Source organism: Lucilia sericata, unplaced genomic scaffold (assembly GCF_015586225.1).
Source record: "Lucilia sericata isolate MDLA Ls3-8-SP2 unplaced genomic scaffold, ASM1558622v1 Contig000486F_arrow, whole genome shotgun sequence".
Taxonomy (NCBI): domain Eukaryota; kingdom Metazoa; phylum Arthropoda; class Insecta; order Diptera; family Calliphoridae; genus Lucilia; species Lucilia sericata.
The window spans coordinates 119,141-137,840 of NW_023994500.1; the positions used below are offsets into that span (position 1 = coordinate 119,141).

The 18,700-nt window shown below is 34.5% G+C and overlaps 1 protein-coding gene across 2 annotated transcripts; it reads left to right on the top strand.

Annotated features, from left to right (window-relative positions):
* Positions 1-10,611: 10,611 nt before the first annotated feature.
* On the top strand, positions 10,612-17,935 carry LOC119605432 (prolyl endopeptidase FAP). 2 transcript variants are annotated; one of them, XM_037958539.1, is made up of 12 exons: positions 10,612-11,583; positions 11,644-11,917; positions 11,988-12,255; positions 12,315-12,609; positions 12,680-12,812; positions 14,843-15,031; positions 15,107-15,231; positions 15,426-15,812; positions 15,868-16,053; positions 16,115-16,272; positions 16,333-16,538; positions 16,606-16,882. In XM_037958539.1, exons 1-12 carry the CDS (start codon positions 11,378-11,380, stop codon positions 16,747-16,749), a joined length of 2,571 nt encoding a protein of 856 aa, XP_037814467.1. In that variant the 5' UTR covers positions 10,612-11,377; the 3' UTR covers positions 16,750-16,882. The 2 variants fall into 2 exon arrangements, with proteins under 2 accessions (XP_037814467.1, XP_037814466.1); XM_037958538.1 differs by having other exon boundaries at positions 10,618-11,583; positions 15,411-15,812; positions 16,606-17,935.
* The last annotated feature ends 765 nt before the right edge of the window (positions 17,936-18,700 follow it).

An 18,700-nucleotide genomic window follows, 5' to 3' on the forward strand; every position in this document is an offset into this window, starting at 1 on the left:
CATATCTGACTTTTCGACTTTTAAGCTCTTCTACCAAAGCGCTACTGCGTTCTTTTTCAAACATATTGTAGAAAATATTCTTAAAGAAAACTGTAAGTTTGTTAGCGAACAAAACATTTTCGCTTCTAAGCGTTTAACTGGAGAGAAACGCGCTGTTTTTTTTTAATATTTTTTAATTTAAAATTATAAATTTCTGATTTCCATAACATCTTCTTTTGCTAAATGTCTGAATTATATTAATAATATAAAAATTCTTTTAATATCTTCATACTCAAATGACACCTTGCGTTATATTCCTCTTTTTAATTTAATTAAAGGAAATTTTATTGAATTCATTTAATTTCATTTATTGTCTTCATTTAAAAATAAACTCATAATCTGCACCGGCTTGACTGATTATAATATTTATAACTGTTTAATATATATCCGTAGACACACACATACACACAACATTTTATTGTTTGACATTTCCAAGTGCTGTGGTCAGTCTATCAGTCATTTAGTGTGGTTGGTGTCAGTGAAAATGCAAATTAATATTTTAATTCGAAATAATAGTAATTTATTGGTCTTCTTCTGTCTGCTTCTTTATATTTTTTTTTTAATATAAATTTCCATTTTTTTTTAAATTTATTCCTTAAAAATCATTTGAGCATTTCGTTTTAATTCCATTGTTCGAATATTTAATTAAAATTTAATAATAAAATAGTAGCAAAAACCTCTTACACTTCACTGTGTATGTACGTTAATATGTATACATTAAAATAAAACAGCTTTAAACGAAATATTTAATTGAAATATTTCTGCTTGTTGTAAATAATTGCATAAATATCCTTTCGAATGAGTACATGCTCAACTCAACTAATTACCAGATTTAAATTTGTGAACATTATTCGAATTGAAAACATTTCTTGTAGTTTAACGGTTTTTCATTTTGGTTTCTTTGTTTTTGGTATGAGAAATACCCATACGTGACCATGTACATGAACTCATACCCAGTTGAAGTCCTAGATTTGAACAATAGTGAATTTTATAGTCGGTAAACATCGATCAGAATGTGCTCTATTGCTGAAGTGATACATACATATAGTGAAAAATCGTTTATAGCAACTATTCGCTAATATTCCAACTTCTTTAGAACGAATTATTTATATCGAATTTAATCTTAACAACTGCTTTGGGTTGGACAATTCACTTAGTCGAATTTTATATAGGAGTAATCCGTTTGAGCTATATACTTCATCGTTGAGACATAATGCACTTTTGTAGAGCGCAGTCCGATTCTTCTGCGGTAAGCATATCAATGTTGGGTGCTGGGGTCTTTGACCAACTATGACACATTTGTTTTATAAAAGTATAATAAGACCAGTTCTAACGTGCGATTCAATTATCTGGTGAATTTATTTGGGAAAAAAGTGTAACATAATAACACTAAAAGGAGTACAGCGTAGATGATGCTGAATAGTGGTGCAATGAGAACTACTTCAACCAAAGCTCTGAAAACATTGCTGGATATCCCTTTAATAGAAACTTATACGATTCGTGGTGACTTCACAGCCGATCGATTTTGAGTGTCTGAAGATCTGCATTGAAAAACCGGAAAACTGAATATACTACAATCTCCCTAACCATAACACTAGTTTCAAACGAAAGTCCGTGCTATCACGGAATAAGAAAAATGTATTGGACTGAATATGACGCCTACAGGCGTTATCATGCTTTCCCACGTATTGGACTCTACAAAATTGGTATTCACTACATCATATAGGTACCAGGCCACTCATGGATAATCACCAATTGCTACAAAGTAAATGAGGCTTGAGGAAGTTAAACTGAAATGAAGCTTAGGGAAGTTTACCTGGAATGGTATGTAGGACCACAAAAGTTCTATGGAGTGACCCAAATGAGGGGAACACTACCAGCCTCTTGGGAATGAAAAGTCTGATGTTACCTAATATTAGTGGAGACACAGTATTACGGGCACAACTTTATAGAATTGGATAAACGGATGCAGGAAATCCGGAAATCAGGGAAATTCTAAGGACCTATGACCAGGAAACTGAGTATCTGTACATTGTGCGATCATTTCTTTCATAGGTCGCTATACTGTTCTATGGGGTGTCGCAAGAGAGTGGAAGACTAGAAGCCTCTTTGCAATGAAAAGTCGGAGGTTACTATAATGTAACGTATTCTTAGTCGAAACACAGTATTACGGGCACAACTTTACAGAATTGGACAAATGGATTCAAAAGAATTTAGAGAATGCGAAGTGGAAAGACTACAACCATCTTTGGAATGAAAAGTCCGTGACTACTATAATGGTACGTATTCTTAGTCGAGAAACAGTATTACGGGCACAACTTTACAGAATTGAAGGAAAGAATTCAGAAGAATTTAGAGAATTTGAAGTGGATAAGGAAACGCTCAAAAACTTTCTCTGTCATCGCAAAGCTTTCGTCGAAATTACATGTTATTTCAGATAAAACAGTCCTGTGGGAAATTCTAAGGAACCATGTCCAGGAAGCTGAATTTTTGTATATTGAACAATAACTCCTCTCATACATCTCTATAAAGTTCTATGGGGTGATTTAAAAAAGTGAAAAACTAGAACCCTCTTTGGAATGAAAAGTCCGAGGTTACTATTATGGTACGTATTCTTAGTCGAGATACAGTATTACGGGCCCAACTTCACAGAATTAGACAAAAGAATTCAAAGGAATTAAGAGAATGAGAAGTGGATAAGGAAACGTTCTCTCTCATCGCAAGAGAGAAATTAGATGTCATTCCTAATACAACATTCCTGTGGGAAATTCTAAGTAACTATGTCCAGGAACCTGTTTATCAGTCCATTAGACGATAATTTCTTTCATATTCCGTACATATTTTTATTCGAGACACAGTGCTATGGGCACAACGTTAAAGAATTGGACAAACGGATTCAGAAGAATTTAGAGAATTCGAAGAGGCAAAAAAAAAAAAACGCTCATAAACTTTCTCCGTCATTGCAAAGCTTTCAGATCAAAATAATAACAAGACTCTTGAACCATGCTTCGGAGGTCTATCCCCATGTTAAGAGGTTATACATTAAGAGATGTTGCTACATTTACCTTCTATGGAAATTTTCTTAAAGTTTCATCTTTCGGACAGATTTATGCAGGTGCACAAATCGAGTTATTGAATGTGTTACAAACGAAATGATGACACTAATATAACTTCCATCTTTACGGTAGTAGATTATAAAGGCAAAATTTATAACTTTAGCACAAGTTATATTTAATACCCGTTATAATATAAACTTTAATGAAATAAAAAATTAAAACGGAATGCGAAGTTAAATTACATTAAGCAAAAGGAGGAAAGATAGCGAGAAGAAGTGTTTTTGCAGTGGATAAGTGGGTGGTGCTGGTGATAAACCACCACTTGTAATGACGAAACGAATAGTTACGTCTTTTTTACTCATTTCTTTAATTTTTGGTAAAAATAAACGTAAATTATAGTTTATACATATGAACTTTATTACTTCATGGTTTTTTTTCGGAACCACAGTTTGAAGAAGAAAGTGTTGCATGCATGAAGAAATTTTAAGAGTGAGAGAGAAAGAGGCCAGTAATAAGAATTGCGTGAACATTTTCAAGCCGTTACAAACAGCCAACAACACACCTTTGACCGTTTCATGTTTGTGCTGGATTTTTATTTTAACGTTTTTTTAATTTTTGCTCAAGTTAATGACGTTGCATATCCTGTTTGGCCCAGCGGGCGTTTATTACTGAAAAATAACAGCAGCATACAGACACACTTAAATACAACCTGTCGAGTTTTCTTTTTTCATTCGTTTTCTTTTATTTTGTTAAGTAACATTATGTGTACATTTCAAGGGCCTTTCTGTGCGATTTCATTTCCGTTCTGGATTTATGGTAATCTGTCTCTATGGCGTGTGAGCGAACAATTGCCAAAAACATACTGTACTTTTGTTCAAATTCATACACATGTACTCTACTCTGACATTTACATAAACACGTACATCATTTGTACTTAAATACATTTAAACGAAACTTCTATTAAAATAGTTATACAGTGAGTGATAAAAATATACGGTAGTTAAACTTCTGACCCATAATACAGTGATAAAGTATAGATTATCTCGGCAGTTGGGCTAAATTGAGTCGGTTCCTGGAAGCATGGTATCTTTGTCCATGCATCCATTTAAATAGTAATTATATTCTCTATAACATTGAGTACTGCTCCCCTAACTTTCTTTATGATAAAAGATTCACAATAGATGCAACGAATAGTTCAGTTTCTATACTGTGGTCTATACTGATGGATCTAATTCTAAGTGAGGTGTAGGGGATGGCATCTACATTCCTAATTTTTTAAAGGAAGTAATATTCAATGCAGCGTCCTCTATTCTGGGATATCGGCCATCAAACGTGCGAAAAATTGGATGAGGTACTATTGGATATACGGAGGAAATATCCGAATATGTACTGACAGTAATTCTGAGATTAGATCAATATCAGGCGTCTATACAACATCTAGATTGATTCGTGAATGTCATATACATATCTATTAACAAGATAGCGCAAAATTCTAATATATCTGGTAATGTCAACTATCGGAAAGCGGTATTCGCATCGATGAAGGGGCACTGATATTTTAGTGGGTATCCCGTTATCGTCCTTTAAAACACCCATCAGTTACTATAAAAATCTCCAAATATCCGAGGGTCAACAGCGTTCACCTGCTCGACAGCCAGGCTTACTTGCCCACTTTATAATAAACCTAGATTTTGCTTTCACGTGTTTAAGGCTACTGACAGCTGTGATGGCAGGTCATTGGTTTGTGGAAACGCATGTTAGAATTGAATCTTTCGTATAATGATTTCTGTAGAAGTTGCAATAATGAGGATGAGGATGGTGGAACCCTGCTTTTGTCTGTGTACTGCATAGTCTGACTTTATAATGCCCACAGCGCTTATTTGCATGAAATGGGAGATGTCTTTGACGTTGATGTTCGGCAGATATATTCCTTTATTCGTGTCACATGTTGGTTGCATTTGCAGGCTACGAACACTTGTGAGCCCTTTAGGTCCCTTTATGATACCTGTAAGAAGATTAAGAGAAAAAAATAGGAAAGAGGAAGTTGTGGTAATATACAATAGTAAAGTGTAAAGCGGCATTGAAATGAGATATTCCAGAGATTAGTAGTTATAAGATGTAGGATGCAGAGAGAGAGGGAGAGAGCCTTAGACTCGAAGAGACACTAATCGGAGCTGTTCGAGTGTGTTTCACCAAACTTACAGCAAAGTCTGATAAATGCATTTAGGTTATCGTGTTTAATTCCAGATAACTACGAGGTGTCCTGCATAAAACGATGCCCAGATATCGGAATCGGATGTCTCCTAAAATAGAAGACATAGAATATGTTAAATTGATTCCTCTTTTCCCTCATCTTGACAGGTTCTACAGTAGTCATTGTAAGGTATTCCTAGTCTCATTGTATGGTTCCCAAAATTTACAGTGACCTGTTATGACAGTTATAATTTTGCTTAGTTGGGATCGGCTATGTTTCAGAAGATGGTCCATGCTCTCCTTATCAAGCTTTGGCCATATCTTCTTCGTTGGAATATGCCATTATGCCTAGGAGAATTCGTAAAACATATTATCTATGAGTCTTTGTATACTCCTATCGGAGTACCACAGAAATGGTCTAAAAGTGGCAATAGTGAACTTGGCGTGCGATAAACTTGCCTATATAGTCTCCGTGTTCTCGTATTCATACGAGTACGATGTTTGAATGTCTCGACATACCGTTTAAGGATGTCCATCATTCCTGGATTCCTGGGATTTGATTGCAGCTTGACTCTCGGTAAAGATTAGGATGACTCTGTTAGATATCCTATGATTCTAGAAGCCTGAATTGGACTACAAACATTGCTGATTCTCAAAGTAATCCTTATTCCAAACTCTCTGTACAGTGACAGGCTTCGTGGGGAGCGGTCTTCCTCCAGTTCCGATGACAGAACTAAAGTTTCTCGGGAGGAAGGAACGCAATAATCAATATTATGCGGTAGGTTTTCTATCATTATCGGTGATACTTGTATGTCCATATGATCTATACGACCATTCGTTTATTGTATTCAATCTGAATGCCTGGTTTGCCACGTTACCTTACATAGAAACATTACCTTACATAGGTAGGTCGAGGTTTTGATCCGTTTAGGTATCACAAGGGGACCTATTTTTGGGCTTCATGTAAACTTATGCCGATCGAACAAGACGTTTAGAAATATCAGACTTCATATTCCCGACTATATTTTCTTTCTTAATTTCCTAAGTTTTTTGCCAAAATCATTTTTTGCCAAAATCATTTTCCAATTGAGATTTAGTAAACCGTTTTGTACTTCATTTCATATTCAAACCATTGAGTGGGCCAATAATTTCTTCCTTCACTGTAACGTACCTTATACACCTTCACAATTTTTTTTTTTGGCCATACAAAGAAACAAACAAATAAATACTTTTAGAGTTTTAATTGTTGGTTTGTCTGTAGTATTTGGATGTGTATATTTCTATTATAAACTAGAAATGAAAAAAAAAGGACAAAGAGAAAAGTAGAAGGCATAACAATAGAAAACGGAATGAAAATTATAAAAAAAGAAAAAAATACTTTCGACCTCTGACACTTTTGCCGCCAATATTCGTTGTATAAAGTGAGTTTAATGGGTTTGTTGTTTGTATCTTAAATAACTTTAGTAAAATGTGAATGTGAACTCTGACTTACATAGACACTCACACTTTAAATGAAAATCTCTACGATACGGGTGTTTATACCGCTACTTTATACTACTACTAATACACAACATTCATATATTGACTAAAACAACAACAACAACTTTTATAGTAAAAGTTATAAAAAACCGTTACCTATTGTGGATGTTTAGATGAACCCTGCAATTCAGTTACAATTTTTAGTTACAAATTTAGTTGAATAACTATTGTAGAAACAATTGTCCCTCACTTCTAAGGCTGTAGAGAGTGTCTACTCTCTAGATTACTTTGGACTACTAAAGTAACTATAAATGAAATCTATAAATTCATAACAATCAAGTAGTTAAACATATTAAGTGAATAATTTCTGAGAGGGATACATGGGCTCCCACTTAAATTGCTGGTTATATACAGCAGGGTGTATGTACTATTTTCTAGAGCCCCCAATTTATTCACATAGACATTTACATACTTACAAACATTTATATTAAACATTCTATATATTTAAATTAAGATTTACTTTTATTGTTATATATTGTATATTTTTGTTGGTGTAGGTATGTATGTATGTATTTGTAACTATGACATTTTATGGTTTAATCCTTAGTACACACAGATCCATAAGATACAATAATAATGTAAAATACAATCTTATTTTGAAGATGTTTTCAAAAAGTAGGCTAAATTTAATATTTAAGTTTTACAATTTTTATTTCTTTTATTTTTTCCTTCTTACGAAGAAGTAGAGTGAAACTTATTTGCATATAATAATTGTATGACTTCTACGATGAGTAGATATTGTATTTTATGACTTGTACTAGTTTCACCCTGTTTTATAGTCTGTCAATATTTAAGTTTAAAACCCAATTGCATTGTGCAGCAGCCAAAAAATACTTTACTCAACTTCGAAGAGGTAAAATGATGAAAACTATTCTGTATTATTGGTTGTTATTAATTTAAATTTGAATATTTAAATGAGTTTCCACTATTAGGAGGGGTTGACTTTATCAAGCATGTCATTTATATGAAATATTTGACCGTTAACAGTTTTATAAACTAAGACTATTAGATGAGACTCTTAGGCCGAGAACCTTATCTGTAGAATGTATTATAGAAATATTTAATCGAGATAAAACCTAACAGTATTTTTTCAATGTTTAAAGACTTCGTTTCTATTCCCCAATTGTACGTCATTTTAATGGCAGATTATGTAAAAGAGACTGTAAGCTTTGTGACAACGGAAGATAAATAATTTCTAGTCTTAATTTAGACTTCGTATAAAAAGTTCAGCTATGTTGAACGATAACAGATTATGGACTGTGAATCTCTGAAGCACTTTCTTAACCATTGTCAGATTTTCTTCAAAATTAGATCCAAATTCCAGATATAACATCCGCCACTAACACTAATTGGAAAATTATTAGGAATTACATTCAGAAACATAAGTATATGAACTTCGGATCACAATACCTTCATTGATCCCAATATAAGGGTTTATGTTTTTACCAACCACCATTTCCCATGAAAAGGAGCGTACAATAGACCCAATTCTAGCCTTATTGTGGTAAAAATTCTCCTATGAGCACATCCTAGGGTCGAAAAAGTTATGTTGTGAAGATAATAAACGGAATGACAAACTTCTCACGAAGATGAATGTTATAAAAGTAAATCATACATGTGCTTTTTTCTATTCTTTCATACGTTCGGCCTTGACCGACAATACTTTTTTAGTTGTTTCATATTCGAAAACGATCCCAGGAAGGAGTTTCTTTCAACTCATGCTTATACTTCATTACATTATTTCAAGAAAGACTGATTGAAATCTAAAATGTCTTTAAAAGGCAAGAGTTTGAAAGTTTTTGTTTCAGAAGATTACCATACTGAAGAAACGTTAACAGTCCGACCAATTGTGTCATCGATGACAGAAGAATTTTGTAGGTCAATTTTGTGTGATTTAAAGTCTTTGTCTAGTTCCACGAACGAGTCGGGCACTAGTTTGTAGGACTACAGTAGAGTAGTCGACCAATCGTTTGAAGATTAACAACACAACGCTCTATTGTTAATGTTTTCTGGATAAGAATGTATAAGTGCCTTGACGGACTTATTTGATGAAGAACACTCAGGTGACAATTTTTGTACATGTACAAGTACTTTGCAGGAGCTATCTAATCTCTTGCTAAGTGATCACGTTGGAGAAGTACCTGTCAAATCAGAAAAGAGGGGTAAAGAAATCCCAGCAAACGCACCCACAAGGCTGTGTTGCTAAATAGATGTGCTAGGGAGGTATTTGGTAGTCCGAAATACCCAGACAATAAATCAGAATACCTTTGTATGTCGAGATAATCTGAGTAAGGATGTAGGAATTTCCCAAGTCAATTGAACCCCATAATTGCCCCGACAAGTTGAGTGGGAGTCCTCAACCATAAGTCGCGCAGCATGTAACAACATACATCCTGTTGAGATCGCAACAGCACCGAGAACGTCCCTTAAGTAAAAGGAATACTAAATCAGTAGTACTAGTCTGCTGTCAGGCAGAGAAGTCTGTCCCGATCGTTCACTAACTTATATCTGTTCCATTTTCAGACCATAAAAAACGATCTACGGAATGACAGGCAACTACTGCATGTCAACCTGAAAATTCCCCAACCTATGCTGGCAGCCTACTACGCGAAGAGTAAGACATACTCAATGGGTTTAAGAAACCAGCATAAGTTGCTCTGTCATATCACCCAGTGACATTTGTTGAGATGGCAACAGCAGCGGAGAGAGAATCCAAACATAAATGGAATTTGGATATATCAGTCTTCAAATCAACATTCTCTCCCCGCGAATTTGGATTTAAACCACAGTCACTACGAGGATACCGAAGGAACCAAGTGACCAGCCAGGACAAAGTCCTGCGGGCAACTGGCCACCGTAGTACCAGATTATCTGGGCTCTTGTTCGACCTAATGTCAAATCATTCCTAGGCAAATCGAAGGATACATTTGATCATCACCAGTTTATAGTCCCGGGAGACTGGAGGTATTGGTAGCACCTCTATACCCCGGGATTGCAATACACCAAGATGGGATATATCATCAAGGGAACATGCCCCGGTGGGGGATTATTACTGGACAATGTAATTTGATGCTCAAGGCATTGCGATCAGATAATATAGTTTCACCCGATCTGATCGCGATTCTTGAATGTTTTTTCAAGTGCAAGCATTGTTATTAGGCAATCTGACCTCTATTGGATCCACTCCCGAATCTATATATGTGCCCATATGAATATTTGGGGAGAAAATGGGCGTACAGGCTATAGTGGTCGTGGCACCTTCCATATAAAGAAAATATTAAATCAGTATTTCAGAGAAAATATAACTGTTCTAAAATTTTGTCGGAGTCATTTAGGTATATTTGTGACATAATGGGCGGACTAAAAATAGGGGGTGTGGCACTTTCCTTAAGAATTAAATACAAAAATTCTTATATCTTGGAAACTATCAGAATTCTCAAACTTTGCACGGCCAACATTAAAATTTACATGAACAATTTATAGGAAAATGGCCAGACTAGCAATAGGGGCGTGGCACCTCCCATATGAATTTAATAAAAAGAAATTCGTATATCTGGAAACTATTAGAAATAGCATACTCAAATTTTGCAAGGAAAACTTTGACTTCCATGTACCTCCTATATAAATGAGTATCGGTCCATTACATATAAGTCTTTAATTGTAATAATATCAAATCTTTCCTATGTATTGAAATCCTTCCTTATTTTACACTACTTTATTATTATTTATCTCTACTAGATATAAATAAAATTTTAATATATTTTATTATTCTCTCTAATTTCAGTAAATAAAACAGAAGGTGTAATATAAAAAGGAAGAAGTAAATAAGCAATCAAAGAAGAAGGAAAAGGAAGAAAAACCTAAGTGGTGGTATTGTTGATGATATTGAAAAATGTATGACGTATTACATTCAAGGTGGCAGTGCTGTTGCTGATTTAGAAAATCATTCAGACAGTGAAAGGAAATTTCAATGGAGATAAATGATAAATTGCCGCCATCAAGCCATCATTTCAAATATGCGTCATTACAAAGGCCTTCGCGACAAGGCAGCTAAACTTTACTACAGATGAAATGAGTAATATAGTACATAACCAAACACACAAACCTACCAACCTACAACAAACAAACAATCAACCACTAACAAATCAATCTAAACTCTTTGCAATAAACTGTTCTAAGTGCTAAAAAACGACGACAACAACAACAAATATCATCTCTTCCACATCTGAAACACTCCAACTGAAAGAAAAGGTGAATTTTATGGCTTGGCCAACAATTCACCAGTGTCAACAAATCAAATTTATAGAGTGCCATCTATATGCATATGCATGTGTTTAAATCCAGTCTCCCCCCGATGTCTGCAGGACTATCTTCCTTATAACTATAAGTCTGCCCTTGTGTGTGAGTGAGTGAGTGATTGCTTGTGTGCGTGCAAAAGAGTGTATGCCTGCGTGCGTACATATACGAGAGAAACGTTATTTATATAGAAATTTAACACTGTGAGAGTTGAAGATTCCAGCCATTTATCGTAGAAGTGATTATAAATTTCAATGCACGCAAACGTGACATCTGATAAAGGAGGAGGTGGTGGATCATGGCGTCTGCCTCCAGACGAAACATTACAAGTACAAGATTCAAAAATCAAAGATCCAGACTTAGACCTCGATGAGGGTCATAATTGGCGATCCATAGTATTTTCGCTATTAGTGATAAGTTTTGTTATAGCTGGTATTATAACGGCCATTTATTTATTAGGGTAAGTCATTCATAAGAATATCGGGGAAAAAATTCTACAATAACATTTCACTCTTAACAGTTACGTAGATGAATTACTTTATTGGTCGGGACGACGCATGATACTGGATGAGTATTTGCAGGGAGATCTAACGCCTTCCCGGTTGCAGCCCTCTTGGGTTACGACCAAAAAGTATGTTTTTCAATCGGACGATGGTGCTCTCTCCGTTTTAGATACTGCCACTAATACGGTTAGTACTTTGGCCACTAATCACACTCTAAGACAACTTAATGTACAGGGCTATCAATGCTCCTATGATCTGCGATATGTTCTATTCAGACATAATGTTAAGAAGGTATATCTCATATTTACTGCCATCTTGGTAAAAAGCCTTTAAAAAACTGTCCCTTTAAATTCTCTTTTAGATTTTTAAAAAGTCATTTACTGCATTTTATACCATATACGATGTCGAAAACGATCATCATATGCCTGTGAAATTAAAAGACTCGCCCAAGGTACAGAGAACCCGGCTGCAATATGCCTCCTGGTTGGGCAACACCACCTCACTGGTAATCGTAGCCGATAATGATATTTACCTGAGACAATCACCAGCCGATGAAGAAGATTTGCGTATAACAAATTCTGGCTATCAAAATTTGATTTATAATGGTGTACCCGACTGGCTGTACCAAGGTAAGTGTAATATTGTCGCTGCAAAACCTCGATTTTTTTATTAAATAACTTATTTACAGAGGAAATATTTGACGAACCAGAAGCCATTTGGTCGTCTACAGATGGTACACACTTCATGTATGCCTCCTTCAATGATAGCAATGTCGGCATGATGACGTATCCTTGGTTGGCATCTGGTGCTGTTTTGACCGGCTCTGGCATGTCAGCTGGCAGTTCATTTCCTGAAACTAAAAATGTACGTTACCCAACACCGGGTACAACAAATCCAGAAGTGCAATTATGGATAGTTGATATAACAAATGCCTCAAAAATTTATCATATCCTCCTAAAACCACCACCTTCCCTAGATGGCCAGTAAGCGAAAAAGAAAATTACTATATAGTTGCAAAGATTTTTTCTTATGATTTATTTTTTATATCTCTAGGGATTATTATCTGACGTCAGCCGGATGGGTAACAGATGGTAATCGTCAAGTATCGGTCGTTTATATGATGAGATCTCAAAATTATAGCATAATCGCAACATGTTTTGCCGATATGAATTGGGAATGTTCGGAGGTAAGAGTTGATTTCAAAGATAATGCCAATATGTTGTCAAATAATCAAAATAATAACGACGATATTGAATGCCCCGATTTCATAGTTGAGTGATTATAAGTCAAATTGTTAAGATTCGCCGACGTTTTTCTGAAATAGCACACCTTTAAATATTGATCAAAAACGTCTCTAAATGAAATGAAGCTATCAAAAAGCTAGACCTAGAAGATGCCGCTGGAAGGCACCTGCTAACATAGCATTCCGTTGTAATATAGTAAAATGGAAAGTAGTAGAGAACCCTATTTGAGAATAGGTACTAGATATAAATAAATATTTATGACAGGTATATGTCATATAGTCAACAATCTACGACTATCACAAAGTGTCCAACTGAGCATTAATATCGATCATGTGATTAAGGAAGAAAATCTTGTTTAACCAGACCCCTTAAGTCCTTACTGTATAGGTGGTAAAAATTCATATTATGCAAACGAACCAGTATTGATTTACTGAGGGTGGTCGGTTGTAGTTGTTGTCAAACTCAGCCTTGAAATTAAACCTCTGATTTAATCATGAAGTCCACGCTGTATAGATATTCAGATATACTGGAACCTGTGTTGATGCCTTAATAAGTTAGTCGTCCGTTATTGCAATTGTTATTAAATGAACGAGTTTATGTTTAGAATTTGAAACCTATGGCAATACCAGGAACCTGTCCAGGGGCCCGATGTTATAAACCCCGAGTATATAAATGTTTATAATATCCCATTTCTTGCTCTGTTCGTCGAGTACTATCAAACATTTTTAAACCACGCTTCTCCAGTTTTGTGAAAACCTGAGAATCCTTCTCAATAAGACTCTAAACTGGAAACTACATACATCCAATGCTATTAATAAATCCACCAGGACATTATATGCATGTCAAAAACCTTTTTCGTAGAGCGTAGGGCTTAAAGCCAAGAATGCTCTTCTGGACCTTTGAAACCATAATAATAAAGCCATAATACATTGGTATGGTGGATGAAGTTAGATCAGGTTAGGATCGTTTCATTTGTGTCGAGGGCCATGAGAAGTTGTCCATATTCTCATTAAGGATGATGCGCGCAAATCTGAACTTCACCTACCAGAACTAATCACTTTAAAAACTGGGAACTTGGTGGGATACATAAGTATTATAAATACATTTATTATTGATCCATATATGTATAGGGATTCTTGATTGTAGATCAACAGTTGAGACTACACAGAGGTTCTTATATATTATAGGATTTGAAACATTTGTGATGTCGGATAGTCAAGGCTTTAGTGTCATATGAAATCAGGTCGGGTATCGTACTTGACTGCTTGACATTTCTAAATGAACGAGATATACATAATAAAATGACACCATGTTGGGTACTTATCCATGAAGGTCACTTTGGCAATGAAACAGCAGGTTGTCTGGCATATTGGGGCGCGCAATATCCATCCATTGGACCAGAACCATCCTTAGTATTTCCAAAGGATACATAAGGGAAAAAGGCGATTGTTATGTTGAATCCGAATTTCTCCGCCATTTGGAGTCAATAGCAGGGCTCAGACTGGCAAAAAGTTTTAAACGCTAACAAAAGGTAAATCCGGAAAGTTATTATCGCTTAACAATGATGACTTAAGATACTAACGGGATTTTATACCCAACACTGTGAACTTAGATATCACCAGCACATTCTTGGCAGCAATATGACGAGGTTATGCAGAGGTTATGGCCTATTAGAATCAGTATTCCGGCTATTCAATCTCGCACCGACTAGAACATTGAGATTCATACGAGAACTTAATATCCAATGATGAACCATAGGACAGCACAAAAGATCTTAACTCAGGTGTCAGTGCTTTGTGTTCCCCACATCAATTAATACCTGTGATCAAACAAAGCTGAATCCTGGAACTATCATATGCTACTGTATCCATTTTTACTCCTCAATCAATAACTCCTTTACTTTAAAATATATGAATGTATCTTTAAATAATCTACTAATTCCATTCCAATTTGTTATTGTTATTTTTTCTAGATCCATTCTGAAAGGGCACCCGAAGACGAATGGCTTGATATACTGCCACATCCGGTATTTTCTCCAGATGGAAATAGTTTTTTAATATTAGCTAGTGTACAAGAATCCGGCACGGAACATTTTACCCATATAAAACATGTAACCATATCACAACAAAGAATATCTGTTATTTCTCATGGCAGATATGAGGTCAGTAATTCAAAATTATATACTATTTTTAAGATAAACAATATTTAACAATAACATTGCTTTGAAATATTAAAGGTATTGAAAATTCTTTGCTGGGATACTGCAAATCATTTAGTTTATTATTTGGGTACTAAAGATAAGAAACCTGGGCAGAGGCATCTTTATACTGTAAGAGATCCAGTTAATGATGATAATAGAAAGTAAGTACAGTTAATTTAAACGCTTTAGTATGCATGCTGCGCTTATGCTAACAAAATTATATAGAAAGTTATAACAAATCGAAAGAACCAGCTTTTTTAACAAAATTATAAATCACTTATCCACAACTGCTTATGGCCAATGCTTTACCCACTTATGTAACCTTGATTTATGTTTATAGTTTCTTTATTTTTAGAACTGAACCAACTTGCATAACATGCGATTTGGGCGAAGCTCTTTGGAGCAGCCGTTATTATTATCTTAATTGTTCTCATTTTGATGCCTTCATAATGCCAACGTCTTCCATTGCCACCCCACATGGAATATCCTTTTATATACTGGAGTGCCAGGGTCCCGGATTGCCCGTATCGGGTGTTCATTTACATAAAACTCACAGTCTAGAGAGAATACTTTATGATAAACGTCCATTTTATATCGAACGATTACAAAAGTTGGCACTGCCCACGCAAAGATCGTTCGAAATACCGTTGCCTCATGGCAGTCGAGCTCAAGTGCAATTATTGCTGCCGCCCAGTTGGCGAGAAGAATTGAGAGATGCAGCATTTCCCGTTATAGTAGAAGTGTAAGTTTGTTAAGTTTGAAAAAGTTTACTTGAAAGTATAATTTTATGCTTTTAGCAATGGCCGTCCTGGATCTGAATCGGTGTCAGAGAAATTTCGTATAGACTGGGGCACTTATATGTCATCACGTAATGATGTCATTTACATACGCCTAGATGTAAGAGGAGCCAAGGGCCAGAGTAAAAGATCTCTATATAGACACCTGGGTGGTGTAGAAGTTCAGGATCAAATTTCTGTGTTACGGTAGGTACAGAATTGTGGTTTATTTCAAATCTAAATAATAATCATGACCATTCGCCCACAGTTATCTGCTGGATACCATAAGTTTTTTAGATGAAACTCGTGTGGGTATTTGGGGCTGGGGTTATGGTGGCTATGTCACCTCGATGGTCCTGGGCACCCAACAAGATGTTTTCAAATGTGGTATAGCTGTTTCACCTATAGCCGATTGGCTTTATTACAGTAGGTTTTGGCAAGATTTAATAGCGAAGATAGTTTTATGTAACCTTTTTTTCCTTTTAGATTCAGCATTTACAGAGCGTATTATGGGTCTTCCAGCTGAAAATTACAAGGGTTATGTTGAAGCAGATGCAACTCAAAGAGCACGTCTGATCAAATCACATGCATTTTTTCTAATACACGGCTTAGCCGATTCTACAGCACCTTATATACATGGTGTTCAATTAGCAAAATCTTTAACGGACGCCAATGTCCTGTACAGATATCAGGTAATATCTAAAGCTAAATTTAAGAATTTTAAAAATTAAAATTTGTTAATTTATTTCTTTGTTTTAGACTTATGCCGATGAAGGCCATGAACTTAATGGTGTTTTAGAACATGTCTATTCTTCCATGGAACATTATTTTTCGGAATGCTTAAGTTTAGATCCAGATGATACAAAGCCAAATTTGGATCAAACTATAGTACCAGCCGAATAAAGTATTCTACAGACAAAAATAAAACTAAATATAAATATTTAAATCAAACTTTAAGCCTTGTTAATAAATTTATTTATTTATTTATTTATTTTATTTCTGTTGTTTAATAACTATTTAAGTTTTACATTTTAATGGAAAAAGAATGAAAATTAATTAAGTAACATACTCACAACTGCAACTAAATTAATTAACAAAAAACCAAAAAAACTAGGTAAAATTAACAAAATAAATCTAGACTATTGCTCAAATTAAATTAATTAATTAATAAAACTTGTACTTTTAAATACTACTTCAGACATAAATGAAACAATAACTAAAAAAAAGCAAACACTCATTAAATTTGTATTATAACATAGAAATGATCATAATCAAATGATAAGTAAAGTTATTGAAAACATATTCATTCACTCATTATCATATTAAATACAAAAACTCACTCATCATAATCAGGAGAACATTCAACCAATCAATCAGTCAATCAAAATGATGCAATATTAATTTTTAAAAATTACTTGTTAAAACAAAAAGCTAATATTAATTATAAACTCTACATATGTATTTGAATTTAGTTGAAATTAAAATTTAAAGAACATACACTCAATTATTTAAAATTTTATTAAAAATTTAAGAAAATAACAAATTCATCTAGAAATTTACAATAGAGCCAATATTCCTTATAACATCTTACAAGGATTGGTCTATAATAGAACTTTATAGATTAACAATTCAAAAATCTCTTATGAACTGTAATTGTTCAAATTTTGATCGTTTCATAGATAGTCCAAGACTGTATTGAAAATCAATATCCGGCAAGTTCGACTTCAATATCATATTTGTTTAAGACATACACAGGCCGAATTAAAACCGAATTTCATTTCATTACATTTCCAAGTATAATGTCTTAAAGTTACAAAAATTACGATTTTGATCCTAATTGAGAAGTTATACACAGAGAGAAAAGGTAAATATACACTCCTGGCACCAAACTGTTTATAGTTTTTCAATAACATCCGTGGTCAAAGTATATACATACGTACGACAACACTATGTAATATAATAATGCCAGGGTCCCGAATTAACCGTATCGGGTGTTCATTTACATAAAACTCACAGTCTAGGGAGAATACTTTATGATAAACGTCCATTTTATATCGAACGATTGCAAAAGTTGGCCTTGCAACGCAACGTTGTCAACATTGCAACAATTCGTTGCCGAAATCTAAATTTTATACACATCCATTGCCTAAATGTTAACAAACGTGGTAAGTTCACTATTGGCAACGGATTATTTGTCAATAGTGAGCTTACCACGTTTGTTAACATTTAGACAACGGATATATATAAAATTTAGATTTCGACAACGAATTGTTGCAATGTTATCAACATTACATAGTGTTGTCGTACGTATGTATATACTTTGACAACGGATGGTATTAAAAAATTATAAACAGTTTGGTGTCAATTTGATACCAGGCGTGTATATTTCTTTTTCCCTCTGTGTAGTTTTAGCCCCTTTCGTTTATAAAATTTTAAGTAAAGCAATAAATCCGTCTAGAATATTTTTATGAGTTTCAGTCCACAGTAGTCAGAAGATTCCTTATAGCAATTTACAATGTTTGGGCCATTATAGGACTTCATAAATTTAACATTCAGAAGTCTCTTAAAAACTGTACATGATCAGTTATCGATAGGCCAAGACTACATATTGGTCAAGTACGTCTTTGATTTCATACTACTTTAAGACTACACAGATCAATAAATTGTTAAACCTAAGACCAACTTTCTAAATATTTGAGCTGCTCTGAAACTGAATCTCAAAATTTCTCCATCACATTAAATTTTCAAAATATCGGGTCCTATAGTTTCAAAAATCATGTTTTTGAACATATTTAAGAACTTATAATAGAGCAAAGACATCTAGAAAAATTTATGAGTTTCAGTCCACAATTGT